General features: G+C 41.0%; 1 protein-coding gene across 4 annotated transcripts in view; it reads right to left on the bottom strand.

Annotated features, from left to right (window-relative positions):
* LOC124152504 (5'-3' exoribonuclease 1-like) overlaps positions 1-27,071 on the bottom strand; it is an 88,706-nt gene that overhangs the window by 42,441 nt on the left and 19,194 nt on the right. For all 4 annotated transcript variants that reach the window (XM_048394366.1, XM_048394367.1, XM_048394365.1 and 1 more), the window contains exons 7-25: positions 26,148-26,236; positions 25,318-25,405; positions 23,909-24,080; positions 23,201-23,268; positions 19,738-19,869; positions 19,507-19,582; positions 18,849-18,990; positions 16,836-16,925; positions 14,889-15,045; positions 12,713-12,832; positions 11,954-12,123; positions 10,541-10,667; positions 9,844-9,942; positions 7,744-7,847; positions 7,025-7,147; positions 6,805-6,879; positions 6,225-6,312; positions 4,558-4,671; positions 949-1,035 (exon numbers count right to left, since the gene is read on the bottom strand). In XM_048394366.1, the coding sequence (XP_048250323.1) occupies positions 949-1,035; positions 4,558-4,671; positions 6,225-6,312; positions 6,805-6,879; positions 7,025-7,147; positions 7,744-7,847; positions 9,844-9,942; positions 10,541-10,667; positions 11,954-12,123; positions 12,713-12,832; positions 14,889-15,045; positions 16,836-16,925; positions 18,849-18,990; positions 19,507-19,582; positions 19,738-19,869; positions 23,201-23,268; positions 23,909-24,080; positions 25,318-25,405; positions 26,148-26,236 (2,121 nt within the window). The remainder of the gene's footprint in view (positions 1-948; positions 1,036-4,557; positions 4,672-6,224; positions 6,313-6,804; positions 6,880-7,024; positions 7,148-7,743; positions 7,848-9,843; positions 9,943-10,540; positions 10,668-11,953; positions 12,124-12,712; positions 12,833-14,888; positions 15,046-16,835; positions 16,926-18,848; positions 18,991-19,506; positions 19,583-19,737; positions 19,870-23,200; positions 23,269-23,908; positions 24,081-25,317; positions 25,406-26,147; positions 26,237-27,071) is intronic.

The following is a 27,071-nucleotide window of genomic DNA, read 5'->3' on the forward strand; positions in this document are numbered from 1 at the left end:
GGCAGTATTTCAGCCATATCGTGACGATCACACCAAAGAGGCATGATGACACGGAATGAGTCAAGTCACTGAACCAACTGATCTAGGGCTGGGATGAATCCAAATTTACTACCTGGATACCCAACCCCCTATTACCCAAACCTACCCGGGTACCCAGTGCAAGTCTCATGAGTTGGGAACAAAATGTCTGATTGGTAATTGTTTTACCGCAGCTAAAACTATTTAGATACATGTATCAAACAATCAGATCATGCGTACACTGAGGTTGACTGAAGATCTTCACTCAAACATATACAAGTCAAAAGGAATGTGTGGATCGTCAGAAAGAAATGCGAACATTAGCAGCTTGTAGAGTAACTGCTGAGCTATAGCCAGTTTTTGTCATTAAACAATATATTACGTGACTAACCACAGGTCCAGGTAGTCCTGTGGGTACCCAGGTCCTCCTCAGGACCAATCCCACCCGAGTGCCCAAGTTAACCGTCCCAGGCCTAAACTGATCACTAATACGACAGGGAAAAGTCACATTGGACCAATTCAACCCCAGAATGCCCCTAAAAAGTTAAGAGCGTGAGCTCCAGAGAAAGAAGTGCCTTACAATAGTTGCCCTAACACATGCCCATGTCTGTATATGACAGTCTCTATGTTACTGCAGGCATGCAGCTTCTTTTTAGTGGTATGTGTATCATTAATGGGGAGTTATGCCCCTTTGAAGCATTTTGTTGTTTTTGTCAAGCACCATGGTGTGACAATCTGGTGCAATGTTCATGTGTTAGTCAAAATGGTGTGATGCCCATGATTTTTCACAGTTTTTAATATTACAATAACAGTCCCAGCATGTACACCATGGTCCTGATTTTGGGTGGAAATGGAAACTGGTTCGACTGTCGTCATAATCTGTATGTGGATGATGTGTGTTGAATTCAGCATGACAATTATTGTACTGACCTCCTGCATCCTCATGACATTCGTCATGTCTGGCTCAACCGGAACAGTGAAGTTAACCCTAACTCTACCATCTTCCACGTCTACCACCTGAACACAGAACATGTAATGTGTCAATCATTATTTACCATGAGTTTGGAAAATACTTCATTATAATTTGTCAGTCAGAAGTTTCCAACCCAGAATACATGCCACTGATCTGACAGTTGCATCACCTGTGAGGCAAATCTACAGGTAACACAGCGTAACATTGAAAACATACAATGTTAAACTTTCAATTTGTACTTTCTTTTTCACAAACTGTGTTTGTGTATGATTATCAAAAATAGCCATGGCACTGTAGCTCATCAGAATATGTAGTAAAATGTCAACAAAAACAGACACTCAAAATCAGTAGCTGTCAGAATTGCTGTTCAGATGTTTTTTGCATAAACTCAGGACAAAAGTATTAAGTATACTCAACAACCAAAGTTCCTGTGACACCAATATTTTAGTGTATTTTTCAAACAAGTAAAGTTTGGTTTTCAATATGTTAGTACATGTATGGAATCAAGTCACAAAAACTCAACTGCTACAGAAAAGCATGCATTTCATGTAAAAGTTGACTTTTATGCAAGCCCAATGCATTTCACTACCCAAGAATGGGTATAAAAACATGTGCATTAACGGGATTCCATTGTTTAGCATCGTGCTGACAACAACCACTCAGAAAAACAACAAAATAACACAATTATTCAACATTACAAAATGCCACGCCTGTCATCATTGGTATGCTTGTGATCTTGCAAGACAATTTAACGTCCACAGAAACACTATCTGGTGTTTATGGCAACGTCGGCAACAGACAAATGCAGTCAGAGACCATCCTCGGAATGGCAGGCCACACGTAACCAATAATCGACAAGACAACTGGATTTGAACAACACACCTACGAATCGATTCCAGCCAGCAACAGTGACTGCAAGAAGCATCCCTGGCCTTCGACGAATATCTTCACAAACTGTACGTCGGCGCCTCAGATGTACAGGGATTGTCGCCAGAAGACCCGCCAGACGTGCCATTTTGACAGAAAACCACCGTCAAGCGTGTCTACAGTGGTGCAGACAGCGTCTACTCTGGACAGCCATGCAGTGGGGACAAGTTCTATTCACCGACGAGTCTCTTTTTCACCTCAGCTACAGCGATGGACGGATTCGAGTGTACCGACGTCGAGGTGAACGTTACGTCAATCATTGTGTCATGGAAGAAGATCGGTTTGAGGGCGGCAGCGTTATGGTATAGGGTGGAATTACAGCAAGACAGAGGACCCGTTTGATAGTGGTAGAGGGAAATCTCAATGGACAGCGCTACCGCGACGAGATCATCAGCTCTGTTGTTCTACCGTTTTTGCGTCGTCATGGCCCAGGCATTACTTTTCAACATGACAACGCCCGGCCTCATATTGCTCGACTTGTTCATGATTCTCTTCAACAAAACAACGTGAATGTCTCTCATCAATCGAGCACATGTGGGATGAGATGGATCGGCGCCTTCGACGTCAACCAAGTGTTCCACAGACACTCCAGGAACTTCGAAACATGCTCCAGCAGATATGGACAGATATCCCACAGGACTTTGTACGCCTGGTCCATTCCATGAGACTAAGATGTGTTGCTTGCATCGCAACCAGAGATGGACACACACGCTATTGATTTGTAAATTGACATTTTGGCATGTTTATGGTTTTTTTTAATGAAATCACGCATTTTCTGAAGTCAGTATGGCAAATTAAACCATTTGAACACTTACAGGAGTCATTTATCTGTTGCAAACCGAAATTGTTTCAGATTTGGTAAAAAACATAACTTTGCATTAAATCTTATTCAATGTCACAGGAACTTTTGTTGTTCAGTATATTATGAAACAAGTAACAAACTCAAATCTGCAAGAATGAATATACTATTGTAGAACGTTGTTAAATAAACTTCACACAAAGTTTCAATATCGAGTCTCATAAACTTCTAAAGAGAATAATGTTTCTAAAGACAGACAATTTGTTCCAATTCTTTCACACAAAACACAGTGAAATCCTAATGATTTGAACAAAGTCGGATCTCATCCTAAGGAGAACTTTAAGTGCCAAAGTTCAGCTTCTCTTGTCAATTTCAGAGAAGACGTTTACAGAGTGAAAACTGCACTTTGAGAGAATCTTGTGGAGCATTACTAAACATTTTGAGCAGAGAGGGCTGAGCAGTAGCCATAAATAGGTTTGCCAAATCTGATTTAAACCTCCTTAACAAATTCAGATGTCATTATAGGTGGGAACAAACACCTGAGGTTTCAGCCTTATTGGTTCAGTAGTTTCTCAGACTTTCCAAGAATTTTCATATTTTCCAATATGGCCACTGGCAGTCATATTCCAGTCAGTGTGTCCAGGACAAACCTGGTACTACACTTGGTGACCATCTCACCCACCAAGTTTCACAACTCTGGCCCCTCAAGTCTTTTAGAAGAGTGAGTGAGTGAGTGAGTGAGTGAGTGAGTGAGTGAGTGAGTGAGTGAGTGAGTGAGTGAGTGAGTGAGTGAGTGAGTGAGTGAGTGAGTGAGTGAGTGAGTGAGTGAGTGAGTGAGTGAGTGAGTGAGTGAGTGAGTGAGTGAGTGAGTGAGTGAGTGAGTGAGTGAGTGAGTGAGTGAGTGAGTGAGTGAGTGAGTGAGTGAGTGAGTGAGTGAGTGAGTGAGTGAGTGAGTGAGTGAGTGAGTGAGTGAGTGAGTGAGTGAGTGAGTGAGTGAGTGAGTGAGTGAGTGAGTGAGTGAGTGAGTGAGTGAGTGAGTGAGTGAGTGAGTGAGTGAGTGAGTGAGTGAGTGAGTGAGTGAGTGAGTGAGTGAGTGAGTGAGTGAGTGAGTGAGTGAGTGAGTGAGTGAGTGAGTGAGTGAGTGAGTGAGTGAGTGAGTGAGTGAGTGAGTGAGTGAGTGAGTGAGTGAGTGAGTGAGTTGGGTTTAACGCCGCTTTTAACAATATTCCAGTTATATCGCGGCATGTCAGCTTAATGTGGGAGGAAAGCCCGAAGTGATGCAGGTCTCAGACGTTTACCACTTCGGTGAAACCCACGAGCACGGGTATGGTGCTGACAAACCTAGAAACATAATCAGGGAGAACCGGGATTCGAACCCACAATCATAGGTTTCTGGCGTGCCCAAGGGAAACAACTCTGCACAGCGAATCGCGGCGCCTTAGACGACTGGGCCACCCGTGCCCCCCTTTTAGAAGAAGGTTTTATTAATTATTCATGTTTATGAAACAACATGACAACCTTAGTATGCGGGTCTTTGAAAGGCATTTAGAAGTGATTCACATAAGGAAGAGAATATATGGATGTCAACTCCTCATGATGAGGAACACAACATTTCGGAGTATATGCTTACTCTTTCATTTTCACCTGAGGAAGGAGTAAGCATATACTCCGAAACGTTGTGTTTCTCATCATGAGGAAGTTGACATCCATATATTCTCTTCATTAACCTTAGTATGGCTGATTCTTCCTGAAACAGTTCTGACCAAACAAGAGTAGTTCTTAGTCCCTGAGGAAAGGATTGAGCAATTTACAAGGAGTTAATAAATACTTGACTTCCTACCTCTCCCTGGCAGCCGTAGTGTGGCTGACCAATCATGAACACTGACGTCTCGGTGGAAAACAACTCCTCCAGGGAGCGGAACTGCTGGAAGTCGGGATCGTGGATGGCAATGTCCTGAAGCAAATAGTTTGATAGTTTGATATATTGTGTTTGGGAGAAGAAGGATGGAGTAAAGGCAGGGTATGAAACTCCCAAAAATTTCAGCCAGACCACAGGACTGGCTAGCTGAAATACTTGCCAGCCCTGACCAAAACCTGCCTGCCCACTATAATCATATGTTTCTCAGGATAAGCTAACGGGGTTTCTTTTGGGTTACATTTTATCATTCATCTTTACATGTGAATTAATGCTTATCATCAGGAAATATTTAGAATATTTTCACATATGAAATATAACCCGACCGTCGGGCAGGGGGATTTGAAAATCTGGCAGCCCGAGTTGAAATCAACCCGTCTCGGACGGTCGGGCAGGCAGGTATTTCAAACACTGGTAAAGGTTATTCAGATGAACAGTTGTAGAGAGGATGATCTTAACCTGGAGTTCTTGTCTGGCTGGAGTCTACTGTGTTGACAGCCATGTGTGGAGTGAGTTAGTGGGTGGGGTCTAACATTGTAGCAAGCACTATTCCAGCCACATCATTGTGGCCTGTAAATATAATAATCCATTTGTGTCTTGCAATCCAGTAACCAAAAGCATGTGATCCATACAATCAGGTATAATGACAGAGCGTGATCATTTTAGTCGCCCCTTATGACAAGCATAGATTACCTGGGACCAATTTTACCTTGGAATTACCATGGGGCTCCTGAAGAATTTACAGGAACACATCTCCCTGATCAACCAAGTCCAACAACATGAATCAGTTGCCAGGCATGTGAACAATCATCCTTGGTTAGGTTAGGGAATAACTAGATCCTTGTGAAAATACCATGTTTTCTATGACAAGAAATGTCTGGCCCAAAATGTGTACACAAGAAGTCTCTATTCATGATGAGTAATTGGAATATTAGATTTTCTGATGTTTGTTTGTTGTTTAACGCAGCACGCAGCAATATTTCCAGCTATATGACGGCGTCCGGTAAATAGTCGAGTCTGGACCAGACAATCCAGTGATTGACATCATGAACATCGATCCACGCAATTGGGATCGATGACATGCATCAACAAAGTCAGTAAGCCTGACAACAAGCATAGTCGCCGTTAGGTGAGCTAAGGTGAGGTGAAAAAGGGTTTAATAATAATTTTATAATGCTAGCCCACTCAAATACCAAGCTGCAGTTTAACATGGAAACCCAACATGATATCTCCTTAATGCCGAGCACCAGGCAAGGTAACAACAAGAACCATCTTAACATCTTTTGGTACAACATGGCCTGGTATCAAACCGAAGACCTTTTGCTCTCTGGGCAGACACTCTATCCACTACACCATGGTGGCAATTCTGAATGTCAAGAAAGCTACCGTAGCATATTTCTAATTTTCATGCAAACATATTTTGGATATCAAGATCCGAAGTGATTTCTGCTGTGAGATAAACATCATATTCACAAAATAAACCCTGTACATCAGCCTGATGCATGTAGGATTTAGTACATGTGTTTTAATGATTTAGTGATTTAACAGGACTGACTTGACTTCTGAAGACTTGCACAGGGAACATGACATACCTTGACAGTCGCCTGCAGAGCATACGGGACAGCACGGACACAGAACTGTTTCTCCAGAGTTATCTTCCCATGGGACCCACACACATACCTTGGCAAAACAACAGAAGAGTAAACATGGAAAGAACATCATAATAACAATTTCAATAATTCTTGTGAATATGCTACCTCTGTTACATCATAGCCATAAATCCTGAAAATTTTGGCTGTCATCTCACTGTAAAATCTGGTGGCAACATGTTGGGTGGTTTTCCAAAAAGAACATCACAATAACAATGTCAATATCTCTGTTAATCATACTTTTATCATCTACTGTCATCATATATGGAAGCAAGGATGCCTAACATACTCATAACATACCATAACATATATTTCTAATCACCTGGGAGGGAATGCTGTCAGTGCATGAGAAACACGATGTAACTTCGTGAGTTTTTATGTCAAGCCCAGAGTTTCAAATCGGTTCCTTATCTAGGACACTCACTGATTGTTGTCCAAAGAGTCTTCAAGACATTTTTCACTTGGTAATGAGATACGTCCTAACAATATTTTCTAAAATTATGAAAATGACCACATGACTCACCTGCGGCCTGTCATGGGCAGGGCATGCAGCAAGATGTTGGTACGCCCAATGTTTACACCTAGGCGATCATGGTACCTGAAATAGAGACATAGGGAGATTTCAACAAGGATAACATAAATAAATTAATTGACTAAATATAAATTACTGACAATGAAAGTTCCTCTTACAAGAGGATATAGAAGGTGTGACCTGTTTATTCCCAAACATGGTGTGAACTCACCTCTCCTTGATGGATGATGATTCCGATCTCCAAACAGCTGACTCATCTTTCTGGAGATCACGACAAATTTTCTCGTACGTTGACTTCTTTCCCTTCTCTCCCTTACGCTCTAACAACTTGTAACTGAAATAATACACCAATTTCATTTGCATTAGATTTTGCTCTTACAGAGAACTCTATTACATAAACCTCGATGTAAAATAACAAATCGTTAAGGGCGTTTTAAAGATCAAAAGCAAAAGGATAGAAAAGGTCTGACAAAGTTTAAACCATTATTCTAGGAAGTATTTTGCAGACACACCAGCACACAGCACACAAACTGATAATCTATCATTTAATAGTTTAAAAGACAATTAGTTTCCTGTATATACAATGCTTGTAAATAAATTGGAAAACTGTCATTACAAGCTTTATTATAAAGTCTTTAGCCATATCTTTCAATTGATGTTTTGTGAGAATTATATAGATATTTGGTCTCTTGTTGCTCCATGGCATATCATTTCGGCAGTGATTTCAAGGGTCAATTTAGGGGGGATGGCCTAATACACAGTTATCATGATTATACTGAAACATACTTACTTAGGCCTGTTAAGGATTATTACAATAGAAAGTTAACTTAATGTGAAAGTGAGTTTTACTGATGTCTTAATCTCCATATTTACTGCTGTTTGGCCTATCGATCTCAGCTGGAGCAGGCGTCATGCTTATCTAAAACTCACCTGGTCTCCCCATCAGACACCTCAAGGACCTTGGCCTCATGCAGGTGCGGCCAGCCCACGTAGACACTGTTACCCAGGTATTTGTGTGCTGCCTCCTCAATTGGCTACAAAAGCAACAAGACAAACTTTGACGCGAAGCATCAACAAGGCGGTAAAGTAAGTCAGTACAATAAGACATTTTTCTTAAATGTTTAATCAAGACAGGCATGTATAAAACAATATGAATAATAGGTGAGGTTTAACAGGGTTTAACGTTGCGTTCAAGATTATTGCACTTATATAACGATGTGCATGCAAGTGTGTGTGTGTGGCTGCTTATGCTAGTCCGGACTGACGCCGATTTTATAGTGCTAGCCCACTGAGATACCATGCCGCAGATTAACATGAATACCCAACTCAGACAGTATACTGAATCTGAGCCAACCAGTCCTTGTTTTATTCCCTTAATGCTGAGCGCCAGGCAGGGTACAATCTTTTAATGTCTTTTGGTATGACAGGTTCGGGTATCAAAGCCCAGACCTTCCACTCTTTGGGTGGACGCTCTACCACTAGACCACGGAGGCGGATCAATATGAATAATATCAGTCAATTTATTTCCTGTTTTACATCTTACACCATGTTTTTGAGTGGGTGGCTGAGTGAGAGAGCAAATGCTTTGGACAGTTTTTCACTTAGATCAAACCAAAATGATGCAGGTCCCAGATAATTAAAGGGGAAAACAAAGGTAGGGGTAGGCTGCAGACACACCAGGGATCATAATTATTTCAAAGCAATACTGACTATCAAGCTGATACTGTTATTGAGGGTGAGGGAGGAAATGAATGTTGATTAACGCCACAGTCAGCAGCATTCTGGGTTTAGCACACTTGCTGTAATGAGTGAGTACAGTTTTTACGCCGCTTTTAGCAATATTCCAGCAATATCACGGTGGGGGACACCAGACACACTGGCTGTAAATAATCCAGTGTGGACCAGATAAATCTGATAAAAGTAAGTGAATTGGGTTAATGCCGCTTTTAACAGTATTCCATTTATATCATGGTGTGTCATCTGCTGTGTGAGGAAAGCCCGAAGTGATGCAGGTCTCAGACGTCCATCACTTTGGTGAAACACACGAGCATGGGTATGGTGCTGATAAACCTAGAAACATAATCGGCAAACCGGGAGCGGATCAAAGGTTTTGGGCGCACCCAAGGGACCAACTTTGACGACCTGGCCACCCGTGCCCCCAAATCTGATAAAAAGCATGACCAACAATTCAAGCAATCAGATGAAAGCATGATGAAACACATTCAGTCACACAGTCTGACCACCTGATTCCATTCATAGTTTTCTTAGCTTCTTCCGACAAGCATGGGATACTGGGTACCAATCTGACCTATTGGGTGTAATGGATGAACACAATGGCCATGCATGGCGGCCAACACTGTCGACTCCTGCCATCACTCACCAGGTTAAGATCAGCCTGGGGAAGACTTGATTATTTACAGGCTGTTTCGATATAGTTGAAATACACTCACACACTCCTTCCATTCATGGATAACATTCACTCACTCACTCACTCACTCACTGCACACATGGCAGCCAACACAATCGACTCCTGCCATCACTCACCAGGTTAAGATCAGCCTGGGGAAGACTTGATTATTTACAGGCTGTTTCGATATACATGTAGTTGAAATACACTCACACACTCCTTCCATTCATGGAATACATTCACTCATTCACTCACTCACTCACTGCACACATGGCAGCTAACACTGCGGACTCCTGCCATCACTCACCAGGTTAAGATCAGCCTGGGGAAGACTTGATTATTTACAGGCTGTTTCCATATAGTTGAAATACACTCACACACTCCTTCCATTCATGGAATACATTCACTCACTCACTCACTCACTGCACACATGGCAGCCAACACTGCGGACTCCTGCCATCACTCACCAGGTTAAGATCAGCCTGGGGAAGACTTGATTATTTACAGGCTGTTTCCATATAGTTGAAATACACTCACACACTCCTTCCATTCATGGATAACATTCACTCACTCACTCACTGCACACATGGCAGCCAACACTGTCCACTCCTGCCATCACTCACCAGGTTAAGATCCGCCTCTCTGTGTGTGATGCTGAGGATCATGTTTTCTCCACGACTGTTCATCTGAAACACCTTTACTCCCTCCTTCTTCAGTTCCGCCTAGAAACACCAACCAACGCATCAAACTATATGAAACTATGAGCATTACATCAAGATAAATACATTTCTGGTTTAATGGATCAATGGTGAGTAGTAGATTCCAGTAAGCTACATGTGGCTGTTCCCTACAGTAATCGTCATGGTTACCAGAATAATGGGGTACAGACTAACAAGGTTTCATTGTATTACCCATTGACATTTTTGTAAGGAAAAGGCAAGATATGGGTTGCAATTCACAAAACGAGACCGCAGCGGAGTGTTTGATGTGAAAGTGTACTTTACTCACAGTATTTGATGCGGGAGAGTGTAGTTTATTCACCGAGTATTTGATGCGGGAGAGTGAAGTTTACTCACTAAGTGTTTGATGCAGAAAGAGTAGTTTACTCACCGAGTGTTTGATGCGGGAAAGAGTAGTTTACTCACCGAGCGTTTGATGCGGGAAAGAGTAGTTTACTCACCAAGTGTTTGATGCGGGAAAGAGTAGTTTACTCACCGAGTGTTTGATGCGGGAAAGAGTAGTTTACTCACCGAGTGTTTGATGCGGGAAAGAGTAGTTTACTCACCGAGTGTTTGATGCGGGAAAGAGTAGTTTACTCACCGAGTGTTTGATGTGGAAGAGTGTCGGGAATCCTGGAAAGTACACATCTAGTCGCACCTCAGGCAGCAACCCCTTTTTCAACTTGTTACCATCAACTCGGTATAATTCTAGTGGAATCTCCTCCTGTCTGTCAACACAACCATGCCAGTCTTAACCCTTCTAAAGGGATTGAACTATTCACAGAGGCAAATTGATATCAGGATATTCTTGGAATTTTGTTACAAATTATTTCTCCATGGTATGGGTTGAACAAACCCTATACTGATGGCATGAACAACGATCTGTATCAAACATGAGCAATGTTTTCGCTGCTTCTTAGAAATATTCCAGCGATATCACAGTAGGGTGAAACCACAAATGGGCTTCTCACACAGAACCCATGTGGGAAATCGAACCTGGTTCTTCGGTAAGACAAGCTAGAGTTGTCTCGGCTACTCAATCATCAACAATGGCCAAAGCAACAAGTGAATGAGTAGGGCTTAACACCACTTTTAACAATATTTCCAAAATATCAAAGCTGAATGCGAGAGGAAAGCCCCAAAGGTTGGTTGGTTCGTTTGTTGTTTTACGCCGCACTCAGCAGTATTCCAGCTATATGACGGCGGTCTGTAAATAATCGAGTCTGGACCAGACAATCCAGTGATTGATATCATGAGCATCGATCCACGCAATTGGGATCGATGACGTGCTTCAACCAAGTCAGCGAGCCTGACCACCCGATCCCATTAGTCGCCTCTTACGACAAGCATAGTCGCCTATGAAAGCCCCAAAAGATGCATGTTTCAGACGTTTACTACTTTGGTAAATATGCCTGGGAGACGAGACAAGTATGGTTCTTGTCGTTCCTCATCATACACAACAAGTATTGACAATGGTTCCATACCTAGCATGGTTGACAGTAATGTCAGGGAATATGCCTGGGAGATGAGACAAGTATGGCTCTTGTCGTTCCTCATCATACACAACAAGTATTGACAATGGTTCCATACCTAGCATGGTTGACAGTAATGTCAGGGAATATGCCTGGGAGACGAGACAAGTATGGCTCTTGTCGTTCCTCATCATACACAACAAGTATTGACAATGGTTCCATACCTAGCATGGTTGACAGTAATGTCAGGGAAGATGCCTGGCAGACGAGACAAGTATGGCTCTTGTCGTTCCTCATCATACACGACAAGTATTGACAATGGTTCCATACCTAGCATGGTTGACAGTAATGTCAGGGAAGAAGCCTGGCAGACGAGACAAGTATGGCTCTTGTCGTTCCTCATCATACACAACAAGTATTGACAATGGTTCCATACCTAGCATGGTTGACAGTAATGTCAGGGAAGAAGCCTGGCAGACAACACAAGTATGGCTCTTGTCGTTCCTCATCATACACGACAAGTATTGACAATGGTTCCATACCTAGCATGGTTGACAGTAATGTCAGGGAAGATGCCTGGCAGACGAGACAAGTATGGCTCTTGTCGTTCCTCATCATACACGAACACTGTACTGGGACCATGTTTGTTTCTCGCTGTCTCTGCTTTTGTCATTGTGTCATACTTCGGCTGCATGGCTTCCAACAACCGCTCCTGAAGTTGGAAAGCAAAACATAAATTAGCCTGACTTCTTACTCTTGAGGACAAACTGAATCAAGTATAACATGCATAAAAGGTTGATATTGTGAGGCGATTACCTAATTTAGGGTAAACAGATCTGCCAAAATGAAAACTAATAATACCACTGACACTAATGGTACTAAAACAGAATATAAGCGAAAATAAATTAACATGAATTAGTTTGCAAAGAAAAGAGGATTCAATGTGAAATATGAAATACATTGAGAAGTGTTTACCGCAAAGTTTGAAACAATGTAGACCAACAAGCTGCATGCTCGTTCAGGCTTGAAAATTGCCACATTCAAGATGATTTTGGATTTTTTTTTCAACTACCAACATTGTAAGGACGAAATCTTGTAAACCAACTAAAAACAAATTAATTGCCTGTTCATCATCAATTTTAAACATAAAAAACAATCACAGTGGCCAGTTTGTCTTCCAATAAAGATAAACCATTGGTATATTCTGTGTGCAACAATCTTGTTAAGAATGATAAAACACAACCTCTACTTGGCTTTTGTAAAATAGACAAACCACTATAGTGTGGGACTCTGACTCTCACCTCTTCAATAAAGGGAATAAGAACCACAGCTTCCCAGTCCTGCTGCTTGCCGTTGAGGTCTGTCTTGAAGTTGACAGGGTAGAAGTCAATGATGGGGGATGTATCCATGGTCATCAGGCCCTGTGAACACGCAAGGCCAATGTTAGTCAAATAACGTTAATATTAGAGGCCGTTGAATGAGCGGATTCATTCTTATTTTTTCTTTTTTTCTTTGTTGCATTTCATATCGTCTAGCAGAGAATCAGTGACTTTGATGTTAAAAAAAAAGTGTACGGCAGGATGACCAATATTTATAGCATCTGTCTAAATTCCCAGTCATAAGTGCTGTACATTTGGAGATGAAGTAATACTGCTTCCATTCATTCTGGAAGATCTGGAACGATGGAATATGCTTTATCATCCAAAACTGGATCCCACAGGAGATATCGCTTGGATTAGATCAAGCGATTTCTACATTGTTGATATCGCTGCAATGAAATTGCATTGGTTACCATGACGTCATAATCAAATGACATCACTAATGGCTCTGCTACTGAAGCTGTCAGCAGTACTTTTTATTCTAAAGGCACTGCTAATTACTGTCTACAAACTGAAAAAGTTGGAAGAATGATGTTGGATGATAAATAAAATGTCACCCGAGTGTCTTTTGATATCAAATATATCAACACTCATTGATAAAAGTGGAAAAATTCCTCGGCAAACCTCGGAATGTTCCACTTTTATCAACTCATGTTGATATATTAGCTATCAAAAGACACTCGGGTGACATTCTCTATTTGTGTCTTTACATGAGAACATAATGTTTTTGGAAAGAATAATTACAAGATTTAATGGGTCATTACTTCTGGATAAGTAACTACCGTATTTTCTTGAGTATAGTGCGCACCCATGTATAATGCGCACCCCCCTCTAGCGGGTTCAATATTTTGGAAAAAAAGAAATTTGAATATTATGCGCAGAAATTTTTTCCACCGTACCCTTTCAGCAAAGTCCGGCAAACGAACGGGTGCTGAGAAACTTCGTCAGTACAAATTCGAAATTTGAGATACAAAAATCACCAGACATGTTTATTTACCGTTTAAATAGCATTTATTGTTCTGCTAGGCATTGTTTTATATTTAGGGATTAAGATTACCTTGCGTATTTTCTCGTAAACTAAGCTGGAAACAGCAATCAGCTGTACACACGTTTTCTTGGAATCGACCGGTGATTCGGTCAAGACACACCCAATGATATAACTTTATAAGATTTTTAATGCAAGGATCGGCAACAATTGTATCTGAAACTATTTTATTTATCAGGAATAATATATTCCATTATTTTCTTAATTATATGCAACCTTTACTAAACATATTTAAAATAATAATAACCCTAAGCGAAGCAGCTGATCGCTATTCCGGGGTATTATTTTTAACATGGAACATGTGTGACCAGTCACCGTCAAGGCTCACGCGCACGTGATCACGTGATTGCGAGAATTTCATGTTGACATAGAATCGTCAAACAAAAACAAATATGACTTTTAACGAGTCAAAGTATGTCATTTATGATATATGTATCCATTCTCTGTCAACTAAAGTTTGTTTCAAGGCGTCAATAGCGGTATTCTGACCGTGGTTGCTGTTAATAACGGTGAGTTGTGCGATCTTCCGATCGCTTCACAGACGATTTCGCCGAAATTAATAAAAACAATATTATAAGGAATTTTGAATAAAATCAATGAAATAAGTTACAAACATAAGTCAAGATATACAAAGAACACTTTTTATAGCCAGACAGTGTAATTACATAATTATTGTGCGTACTTCAGTATGGATTTGTTGACATGGTATTTCCGGTGTTTCGTGTTTACGGTAATGTCTTTCCATGGGGGAAAAAAACATCCAAAATCATAATTCGTGTATAATGCGCACCCCCTTCTACACAGCTGTGTTTTTTCGAAAAAAAAGTGCGCACTATACTCAAGAAAATACGGTAAGCAAAAGATGTCGTTTGGTGATACTTCCTTTGATTTGAGGGCTGGTATTTAACCAAAGTTCCAGTGCTGTCCAGAATTCATTCTTGATAATATTCATGCAGCCATGTCAAAGTTCCTGACTACCGATCCGCACAAGCATATATGACTGAGGACCAATTTTACTCCGGAATCCCCATGGGGGGCACCACTGCTACTCACCCTGAAAGCCTCTGGCAGAAGGTCTTTGCTGGCTGCTGGCAGCACAGCCATGAGTTGTTGGAAGGGCAGGAAGGCTTTGCCCAGCTGGAACTCAATCCTCATGTTACTGAAGCCTTTCACGTCACTGATGTATGGCGCATAATGGTGGGGGTAGAACCTGTATTCATACACACACAGGAGTTATTATATGACACCATAGTTATTGACAACACATGATACAGTCTGCAACTTTAGCCACAAGTCAGAATCCGGAGTCTATAACAATAGTCAAAACAATAGTTATCATTGTTAATAATTCTAATAATACTACCTCTATTACATCATTGTCATAAATCCTGTATTTTGGCTGCAACCCACTATAACTGAAATTTCAAATTTTCAACAGAAGTCCTCTTTACTGTCAACTATATAAGTTGTTTCCGCCTTATTTCTGTATGTAAGCCACGGACTGAGGAATGAGAGAGTAGGACTTTCTAGTATCTGCCAGCATAATATATCGCCTTCATTTCCCTGCAGTTGGTGTAGAGATTCTGTTCTAATATGTCCAAAGTCCCTGGAGAGTGAGATCATCCATGTGGGCTCCCCATCCTGAGTAGGAGACGTCCGTGAACAGGTGAAGTTTCGGGGACTGAAAAACTGGGGGGATGCCCATCATCACGTGATCCCTGTGAGTCCACCAGTAACAATCTTCCCAGTAAAGACATCTACTAACAAATGTGACGAGAGGGTCGAGATGGGATCATGTATATCATTGAGTGAGTCTTGACAAAGCAATCTTCAGGTGGGCATAAGCGCCGGCTGTGGAGTTGGAATTGGACCCCAATGTATATGATGTCTTGTACCATGTCTGACTTGGTCAGGTGGATCAGAAAACTGAGGTACGTTATGAGCTGAATCAGGAAGATACTATTCTGATAGAGGTGGCCCTTGTCTTGGTCCGCAGCAAAGAAATCGTCCAGATACCCATGAAAACTTCATGGACGTAGATGGACGAAGCTGATGATGGAAGCTGTGACCCTGGTGAAGAGCCAAGGGGCTACTGAGATTCCAAAACGGAGGTATTTCCATGATGACGTACGGATGGGGTCATGGAGATAAGCATCTTGGAGATCGAGGCTGATCGGACATAATTTCCTGACCAACTCCATCTGGAATTTTGGACGAGGTACCAGAAACGATTTGGTCGACAGTTAGGTTGGAAAGAATCCTTCCTTGAAGGGACAAATTTCTTCCGTGGTTCCCTGAAACTCGTATCCCGAGGAGCATCACATGGGCGTTTAGGAGGGAAAGACGAGCCGGGAGCCTTGGCTGCTAGGTGGATTGTCAACACTTGAAATCGTTCAGCCGCATGTTGACGAACTTAATCAATAACACTTCCTAATTTGTCATTGAAGATCCAGCACGAAGCAATAGGCTGAGTCATGATCTTTTTCTTAGTTTGATCAGAAATGGCACAGGACCTGATTTGAACGAGGAGTTGTTTGCCCTGTATCCAGAGTAGACAGGGTTGACGATAAATCCTCTTGCATGCGTACCATGTAGTCCAAGAGGCTGTGAATGAGACCCACTTGATCGGTCCATGTAGGCTGTAGCGTAGCTCCAGATATTCCTTCATAGGATGTCCTCAAGGAGGAGATGACGTGACTGATTCCTGCGACAAACCAGTTAACATACGCACTGATGTCAATTGAAGAATGTGTGGCTGTATAGAGATCTTAAATACGGGATGCCGGTAAAGTGATCTTGGTGTTTGGTGGTCGATCAAACATAAGGAAATCTTCATCGAGAACTGGAGGCTCAGGAAAATGGCTGTCATAATTTAATTCATTGATAATATAAAAGTGTGTCAACAACCCCACTGTAGCCGTATGTTCATTGAATACAAAATGAGATCTAACAAAGATAATCATCTCAGACAACACTCATAATGGTTCTGTGTCTACATACCAGCTCCAAGACGGCACGCCCTCAAAGTAGTAGAGGAGGATCCATTGTATGGCAGTCACATACCCCCGAGCCTGGTCTTGTAGCACTTCGCTGTAATAATAATAATAATAATAATAATAATAATAATAATAATAATGTACAAGAATGGCTGCTTAAAGCGCGACAAGGAAGAATAAGGAAGAATTATGAAAACGTAAAATTTGTGAATTGAAATCGCATAAGAAAAAATACGAAAGGAGAGTTACCTTTAAAGCTTTCAAGACTGGGACAGAGCTGAAGCACTAAAGGGAGGGAGTTCTACAGAACTGGAATAATGTGAGAGAACATTATATATATAGCCAAATGTTTCGAGCCTGTTTTGAGGCAATGGAAGAGAGGAACTAAGAGAAGACTGTTTTCACTTGAGCGGAGTGGACGATTTGGTGTATATGGAGTACTGAGCTCAGAAGTAATCAGGGCTGGTTTAATGGAAGCATTTGTATGAATTTGAATCTAGTTCTGACTCCAACAGACGGTATTTAGCATTCCCCAGTGTTCAAAAGTGTTTCTAATTTATTTGTTTTGTGGGTGGGTGGGTGGGTGGTTGAGTGGTTGAGTGGTTGAGTGAGTGAGTGAGTGAGTGAGTGGTTGAGTGGTTGAGTGGTTGAGTGGTTGAGTGAGTGAGTGAGTGAGTGAGTGAGTGAGTGAGTGAGTGAGTGAGTTGGTTTTCATCCCACTTTTACCAATACAGTGTTCCCTTGTTATAGTGCCCTTCAATATAGCGCTAACTCGGTTATAGCGCGCGGTAAAGCATTGCTCCCAAAATTGTCTAACATTTTCAATACACTCAAGTTTTCCAATGACACATTATCAGCTGATCACCGCGATCACGTAACACCAGAAATACCAGTCAACAAATCCGAACTGAAGTACGCAATTTAATCCTATTATTATAATATCTGGTAGATCTAATTAAAAAAAATGTTCATTGTTTATCTGGACTAATGTTTGCAATATACTTATTTAATCATATTCAAAATTTCATTCAATAATTATAATAATATTTACAATAATTTCGGCGAAATTGTTTGTGAAGTGATTGGGAGATCGCACAACTCACCGATATTAACAGCAACCACTGTCAGATTACCGCTACTGACGCCTTGAAACAAACTTTAGTTGCAAGAGAATGGATACACAAATCATAAATGCCGTACCATGACTCGCTAAAAGCCATATTTGAGGCAGTTTGACTATTAAATGTCAACATAACGTTTTCGAAATCGAATTACATGTAGCGCGGGAAGTCCCTACGGTGACTGGTCAAAATCGTTCCATAAAATATCTTGCATACAATCTGTACCAAAATGCTACACTTGTGGTTCTCATAATTTTAAGTATATATGGTGGAAGCTGAAACTAAAATAAAACGATATTGGAATATATTATTCCTGATAAAATAATAATTTCATCCGGCCACTGCATCAAAATTCTTTAAAGTGCTATCACTGGGTACGTTTTAACTGAATCACCGGTAGATTGGGAGGAAATGTGTGCACAGCTGATTGCTATTTCCGGCTTAGTTTACGAGAATATACACACGGTAATCTTAATCTCTGCATATAATACAATGCCTTGACCAAGTTTGTTATAGATCTACCTGCTTATTCACCTGAAGGGATACGATGTGTTTTTTTTTTTAAAGCGCATGTTAATACTCAATAAATCTTTTTTTACACTATGAATCATAAATAACTTCTATTCTAATCTTTTTGGAAACTCAGAAACGTGCAACGTATATCATGATAGGTAGGCAGAGCATGTACATGTATACTGTTTCGTTGGTCATCTACCACCTACGACTCGACCTTCGTTAAACCGCTGATCATCTATAACGTTCATCAATTATTTGGACCCCGAAGGTAGCGTTGTAGCGAGGGATCACTGTATTCCGATCCCGGGCCTTTGGCATGACAAGCTAACAATTTAACCATTAGGCTAGCCCACCGCCTCCTGCTTCACTGTTGTACTTACGGCGTGACAGTCTGGTAGTCCAGCTTGTCCATGTAATAGTTCCGCTTGTGCTGTCTAAACTCGGCATCGAACGTGTCCACATCGTCATCAGACAGATCAGACAGAGTTGTCTCCTCTGTTGGCTCTGTGAATGTGTCAGCACCTTTAAAAAACATTACAAAGTTCAAGAAAAAAAAAAAGGCATATACATAGAGAAGAAATATCTATCAAACTAATCAGAGTCCTGGGAAGTTTCCAATAATAATATGACACAGCCCAAGTTTATATATTGCCACTCCAGTGCAACTTGAGGTCTTCACGGTGGAATCAACCAAAAGCAAGCCGTCATATAATCTATAATGGCTGTTTTATTCACAACACGCCTTAGTCCGGACTAGTTCAAGTATGCATGCTTGTATGCATGCATGTACATGTGGATGCATGTTGCCATATACAGGGACGAGAATGGATATTTTTGTTTTCAGCTGAAACATCTTAGCAATGGAGCGTGGTCCATAATCTGGGGTAAGCCATCAGATTTTAACCATTTTGTGGTCACTAAAATTTCTCGGAAATTTGCGGATCAACCGAAGATTCTCATCCCTGCATATAAGTGCAATAATCTTGAAATGTGATGTTAACCATCCTTTCACCTCACACAGTGCCGGTTTCTACTCACCAGAATCTGACAGACTGGGATCAAACTCATCTAACACACCCTCCAGTGCAGCAAATGGATTTGTATCGTTGAAAGACTGCAACATAAAAAAACAATACACGTATCCATGACAACAGACGAGGATAATTCGGGGAATTACATCCTATAATGTTGGTCTTATTAATTAATGTTCTTGATGGACAAACATCAGGACAAGAAATCGTATATGGACACAAATCGCAAGACTGTCACCTTTTTCCTCTCTTTTTTCCGCTCCTCCTCCTGGGCGGCTCTGGCAGCTGCCTCGTTGACATGCTTCTTTCCCAGCCGGCTCTCCATCCACTTCATGTCCGTGAACTGGTCACTGAACTTCTCAATGTCAAACTGAAAGTTCATTTAGTAAATGATTAGTGTCATGAACAAGAAATGATTATGACAGGGTTACATATTAATTTAACCTGTGAAGAACTGGGTTAGAATTGGTCTTCAGCAACCCATGCTTGTCGTAAGAGGCAACTAACGGGATAGGGTGGTCAGGCTCGCTGACTTACTTGATACATGTCATCGTATCCCGATCGGGTGGAACGATGTCAATCACCGGATTGTCTGGTCCTGCCTTGATTATTTACAGAACGCCGTCATATAGCTGGAATATTGCTGAGTGTGGCATTAAACAACAAAAACAAGAGTTTGCCACTAACATGGCTAGAATTTAGGACATAATTAAATCTAAACAAACCCTAACCTTTTTTAACCGAGGTGGAACTTGTCATGGAAATTGTAAAAAAAAAAAGAGAGTTTGGAACCTAAGTCCATCTTGTTGCCATGGAAACGTAAAAAGTAATATTTTTTTTAAATTTTAAAAAGCAAAATGCGCCAGTTCAGCATGTACCTGACAAACCTGCAAAGTTTCATGAAAAAAAATTGAACAGTTCATGAGTTATGCTCCGGAAACAACCCTACCCTCACAGAACCTAAGTCCATCTTGTTGCCATGGAAACGCAAAAAATAAAAATTTCTAAAATTTCTAAATAGCAAAAGGCACCAGTTCAGCATGTACCTGACAAACCTGCAACGTTTGATGAAAAAATATTGAACAAAGTTGGGCGGGGGTTAACAAACAAACAAATTAATTAATATTCTAACCTGTCACGCTAGACTGCAAAACGTATCTATAGGTTGGGTGGATCCCGAGTAGGAACCTGGTACCATAGGAGCACTCAGATCCATGGTTAGTCATGTGATTCATTGTTAAATGACAATAACAGTATAAGTCCATGGCTACACTACAAGTCATTGATATAATTTGCATTTCTTTCTCACTACACACAAATTCCTTCTGACGTTCATATGTTTTGCTAAAGACAAAGCTTCAGTCAACTTCAGTGTATGTGTGATCAGAATGTTTTATATGTTTATCAAAAGAGTTTTTGCCAAGGTTCTGGTAAAACAATTCCCTATCGGCAATTTTGTACCCATCTCTTGAGACCTAGAGTGGGTTTTATTATGCTTCAAAGTGAGATTGACCAATCAGAGAGCAGAACTACCGACCCCACATGAGCAACAAGTATTTGTCACAAAGTGACGAAATGTCCCCCGCCTGTATATACACCATAGTACCAAATATGAAGACAATCCAGCGATTAGTTCTTGAGATATTGCGGCAACACCGTTTTCCAACTCCAAAAGCAGATTTGCCTGCTGTGACCTTGAAAATGGGGTCAAGGTCACCAAAACCGACTGGTGTCTGCGGTGTCTGTATATACACCATAGTTCCAAATATGAAGACAATCCAGCAATTAGTTCTTGAGATATCGCGGCAACACCGTTTGACAACTCCAAAAGCAGATTTGCCTGCTGTGACCTTGAAAATGGGGTCAAGGTCACCAAAACCGACTGGTGTCTGTGGAGTCTGTATATACACCATAGTTCCAAATATGAAGACAATCCAGTGTTTAGTTCTTGAGATATCGCGGCAACAAACAGGTGGGATGTACGGACGGACGGTCGTGAATACTATGTCCCCCGCTTCGCGCATTCGCGCGGCGGGGTCAAAAATCCAAGATGGTTGATACTGACCTAATATGAGACTTTATACCATCAGTAACATTCATCTTGGATTTTCAAACACCCACATCACATATTTCACATGAAAATTCTGGTACCGAAATTCATTATCTGACACTGTTTTATGTTTTACTATCATTAATTGTGATGTGCAAGGACAAAAATCTGTTTTTAAGATCACGTTCGTGACTTAAAATTGTCAACAAGGTTTGTCGTCAAAGGTTTGAAGAGTAGGCTCCCTTTGACCTTTAATGTACGGTTGTAAGTGTCAAGTTTACATTTTGACACATGTGCGATATGGATACCAGAGAGTGTAAACTTTCGGCTTAATAAATTCGTTATGGTGTCTTTAGTTGCCGTATACGGTGCCTCGCTCAATATTTTTCTGCTAACTAATATGGCAACTAAAGACACCATAACTAATAATATGGGATTTTTTCTACCACTGATCATGATTGTGTGAAAATATCAATGTCATCATGGTCAGATATAGCCACAAGTCTGTCATTGTCAGTACTTCACATATTTGTACAATGTATGTTCCTCCATGGCCCATGAATATATATGGCTGATAGTGGAAATAGTGATTGAGGGTGTGCAGTATTACCGGTACACCTGTATATTGTGGTGCAAATCTTCAGCAATATGTATTGCGATACGTTTGTATATGTAGCATAAATTGGGGCAAATATAGATAAGAATACTTATGTGTTCCTAATTGATATGGAGATACAACTTGCCTGACGATCTCTTTATCAATTAGCATCTTCACATCACGACTATCAACACATCACGACTATCAAGCTCCTCACAGCGGTAGCCTGTTCGCGGAGATCTCTATACCTAGAATATAACAAAGGTGTCACGCGCCGGGAAGGAGCTTGCGCTACCATGTGACCGTATTATCTCCCTTGATCGTTGCTGGGATACAAAATGGTAGATGATTTCGACATCGTCCCAAATAAGGGACACTGACTGACGGTATCTGACATTTATACAGGGTATAACTCTGATTAACTCATGAAAATGTAAATACAAGTTAAAGTATGGCAATGTATTGCAATACAAAATACAGGTCAAAACACAGCCCTAGTTGTGATGGGAGTCTGTTTTTAATCAAGTATTGTTTGCTTGTTGTTTAATGTCACACACACACCAATATTCCATTGCCTGATATTATGTAATATGGAGAGCACATAAGCTGTTGCACAAAAATATTGCAGTCACAGTGTTGAATATAGGTGCTCATTGACTTCCGTCTTGTTTATTTAGCCAAAGAGGAGTGAAAATGAACCACTTGTCTGACTTGAACTGTGGACTAGTTGGGTTATATTCGTGGTGTCTATCCCATATCATCTAAGACTGCAAAAACAAAAGAGTGAGTGAGTGATTTTGGTTCAACGCCACATTGAACAGTATTTCAGGTCAATCATAGTGAGTTTACAACTCCGGTGATACCCACAACCACAGGGATGGTGCTAGCACACCAAATCATCAGGGTGAACAAGGATTCGTACCCAGGTTTCAGCACAGCAAATTGCAGTGCCTTAGATGACTGAGACACCTGTGCCCAGGCTCACAAATGATCTGTGCACACTGAATGGATTTCTAAACTAAGCAGATGCTGTTACTGCAAGAACAAACTTACCTTTGCCAGAGCCTCAAGATATTTCTCAAATCTTCTCAAATTTAAATGGCCACCCTCATTCAAATAACCTGTGAAAACAATATTTTGAATATTTGACAAAGGCAACAATGTCAAAGTACAATGTTTGTTTGTTGTTTAACGCCGCACTTAGCAACATTACAGCTATATGACAGCAGTCTGTAAATAATCGAGTCTGGACCATACAATCTAGTGATTGACACCATGAGCATCAATCCACGCAATTGGGATACGATGACATGCATCAACCAAGTCAGCAAGCCTGATCACCCAATCCCATTAGTCGCCTCTTATGACAAGAATTGTCGCCTTTTATGGCAAGCATGGGTTGCTGAAGACCTATTCTACCCCGGATCTTCACGGGTCTCAAAGCACAATGAAATCATTAAGTTGAAAAATCGAAGGAAACAAGAAAACAGTTTTCAAACCAAAACAGAAGCAATCCCTTCATCTTTTCCAGGAAGTGCCAGAAATCATTGGCTACCACCATGCATTTCCAGACAGATACCAATACATTTGGTTTGGTGTAGTATGCTACTCAAAAGAAGTTACAGAACATTTAAGCTTATATGAATGGATCACCAAATGTCAGTGATGACACCAGGTGTTTGCGAAAAGGGTAAGCATGTGCTGCTCCACCGGCATCCACACAATTTGCAAAAAGAAGTGAGGTGTTTCTGCCTAACATACCATCCAGTGATGGCAGCACCTCTTCATATGTCCGCCAGAGGTATGGTAATGCGTCATGGTTAATGTGGAGGTTAGGCAGATGTGGGATGAAATCATTGCCCACCAGGAATCCCATGAGAATCCAGTCGTCTATAATGCACTCTATGTCGTAAGGAAAGGGCAGGTTCTTTTTCTGGAAACGTGAAACATAAATTTGAAAATGTTGAGTTCACAGTGTTTAATTGAGTTGATACTATTTTAAAAAAACAGTGAATTTGTGAATAGTGTTCAGCATCACAGAGAGCAATATTCCAGATATATCCTGATGGGCTTTACAGGTCACCGCCTGTTACAGCAGCTCTCTACACTGTTGCTGCTACCAGTCACAGCTCCCCACTGTGCTAGGTGGCCACAACCATGCATGGAGTTGAACTTTCAACCGACTGAGGATTGTGACAAGTGAGGACTGTCATGACAGCCAATACTCTTCCCCCACCTAAATTATTCTCTTTGCTTGTTCATTTGAATTTCTATTTCATTTCATCTACCCATATTAAGTAATTGACTAGGGAAGATATGTGCTTTTCCTTTATCCTGCAATCTCAAACCAATTTGATTAAACAAAACCAACATTTATCTGGGAAATAGTAAGTCAGTCGTAAACCTTTTCAAAATTCACTATGATAGCATTCCCAAAGACTTACACAAAAATACTAAGGTCACTACATTTGAGGCTAGAGGGCAGATTTCAATATTCTTGTATTGGCCACATCCACTCTTTAGGCAGTGACGTGTGTTATGAGCAGGGAAGGAGCTTGGCATCCGGGGTACGGTGACACACAGTCAGCCAAGTCATACATTGTAACTACCCAACCCTTAACTAAGACAAAATTGTTATGGATGAGCAACTTCTTTATGAAAAATTGGGCGACGTTTCGGTGTAGATTCTAACACCGTTATCAAGCAAATGATGTACAAACTAGGTATGAGCATGATCTATATACATAACAATAGATAGATGTTTATATAAAGGTGTTAGAATCTACACTGAAACGTTGCCCAATTGTAATAAAGAAGTTGCTCATCCATAACAATTTTGTCTTAGTTACCATTCCAACTTCTAAATGCCACTCAAAGAAGTTACCCAACCCTTACCAAGCTCACTGGTCTGGGTGCCATTGTTCAAAGTGATCTTTGCGCTGAGGTGATCGTAAATCCCATACCTTAACACAGACTTACGACAGTCGTAGTGCTGAGGTTGTTTTGTACAACGGCATCCTGCAATTATGACAAACATGGGGTATTGGGGAACTATTTGGCCCCAATCTGCACAAAGCAATTTCACATGGTAGTAATGACTATATTTAGGCCAAGGCTTCAAAGGAGCTCAATTGCACAGTACCGATATTAGTTGAGACATGCCCACTCACTTTGACAGCAGAGAACTCATAATCCAGATATTCCCTGAGCAGAGACAGATGGAGGAGATGAAACGTTGTTTCTTCTGGTGTTGATGGTCTGGAAAAATGTCAAACAAATTCACATTCAAACAATGTGACATTAATCAATTGTGATCTATCTACACGTGATGAGATGAGATCATTAGTGGAAACATTCATTTGTCAGGAGGTGAGGTAAAATTGGGTTTAACATCGTGTTCAAGATCATTGCACTTACATAGTCGAGTGGGTCCGCTTGTACTAGTCCGGAATTACACCGGTTTTATGGTGCCTGCTCACTGAGACACTCAGACACAGTATACCGACTTCCCTTAAGGCTGAGCATCAGGCAGGGTAATAACAAGTACCATTTTTAGCATCTTTTGTGTTTTGCTTGTTAAAATCAATACCATGTTGTCTATTCAAATATAGGGTACTTAATTTCTCACATTTTGCTGGTCATTTGCAAAATAGCTCAAATGAGAGAGTGAGTTGGGTTTAACGCCGCTTTTAACAGTATTCCAGTTATAACAAGGCGCGACAGCTTAATGTGGGAGGAAAGCCCGAAGTGATGCAGGCCTCAGACGTTTACCACTTCGGTGAAACCCACAAGCACGGGTATGGTGCTGACAAACCTAGAAACATAATCAGGGCGAACAAGGTTTCAAACCCACAATCATAGTTTTCTAGCATGCCCAAGGGATGCAACTCTGCACAGGGAATTGCGGCGCTTTAGATGACTTGGTTACTTGTGACCCCTAGCTCAAATGAAGATAAAAAGCGAAATAGTACTAGTGATACAGTTACTGCTAATATCTCACCTCTTGTTCCTCTCTTTCCTTCCACCAAATCGGACTTCTTCACGGAGGAGAGAAAAATGAGGTTCATGTGTCGCCAAACCCAATACAATCTGAAACAGGTATAACATAGTAGATTTCTACAATGGCTGCTCACATCTCAAGTTAAAACAGCAGATGCAACAAACAAATGAGACTCTTCTGAAAGTTCCTAAATTCTCGAAGTGTACATTTCAATAATTCAATACGAAAGAGTAATAAAAGAAGAAGCAACAGGCACATGTTCTTCTGATTAAAGACACAAAACCAAGCAACTTTATTGACATTTATTGTAGAGGGATGCAGAACTGTTGGATCGGTTGTAAATGCAACCAACCCCTGTTCATCAGGTCCTAGGCTGATGTGTGCAGTCCCAAGAGCACTTGCTATTGGTGAAGTGTAATGGGCTGCTGAAGAACAGGTTGCAGATTTAAATTAGGCTGTCTACAAGAGTGTAAAGTTCAGGAGAAATTCTGATCGTGTCATGCCTTGACGATAAGTCGTGCTCCCTAACCGACTGTCGAGGCTTGACGAGACTGTTGTGGGAAGAACGATAAAGTTGAAGCTGTATCCAGTAGATAAAGCTATATATATATATATATATATATATATATATATAAATGCCATCCCCTGGACGTCGTATAAGTGCTCCCATTACCTGATGAAGGGAGGTGCCTTGTTACTGTAAGTCAGCTCCGCAACAGAAGAGACCTTGAATCCGTAGTTGTGGCACTGATGGAATTTATCGCAGACAAATAGTAGCTGAAGTGGAGCCTTCCAACTTCTTGGTAATATGTAAATGTTGAAGGTATTCAGCTATTTGTTGACCAGACACAGTGGTCGGAGATGAAATATCTGAACAAAAGTCTTCAACTGACTTCCACTTGTGATCGCACCAAGCTTTAGAAG

This window comes from Haliotis rufescens, unplaced genomic scaffold, assembly GCF_023055435.1.
Source record: "Haliotis rufescens isolate VD_foot unplaced genomic scaffold, xgHalRufe1.0.p SCAF_13, whole genome shotgun sequence".
In the NCBI taxonomy this organism is placed as follows: Eukaryota; Metazoa; Mollusca; class Gastropoda; order Lepetellida; family Haliotidae; genus Haliotis; species Haliotis rufescens.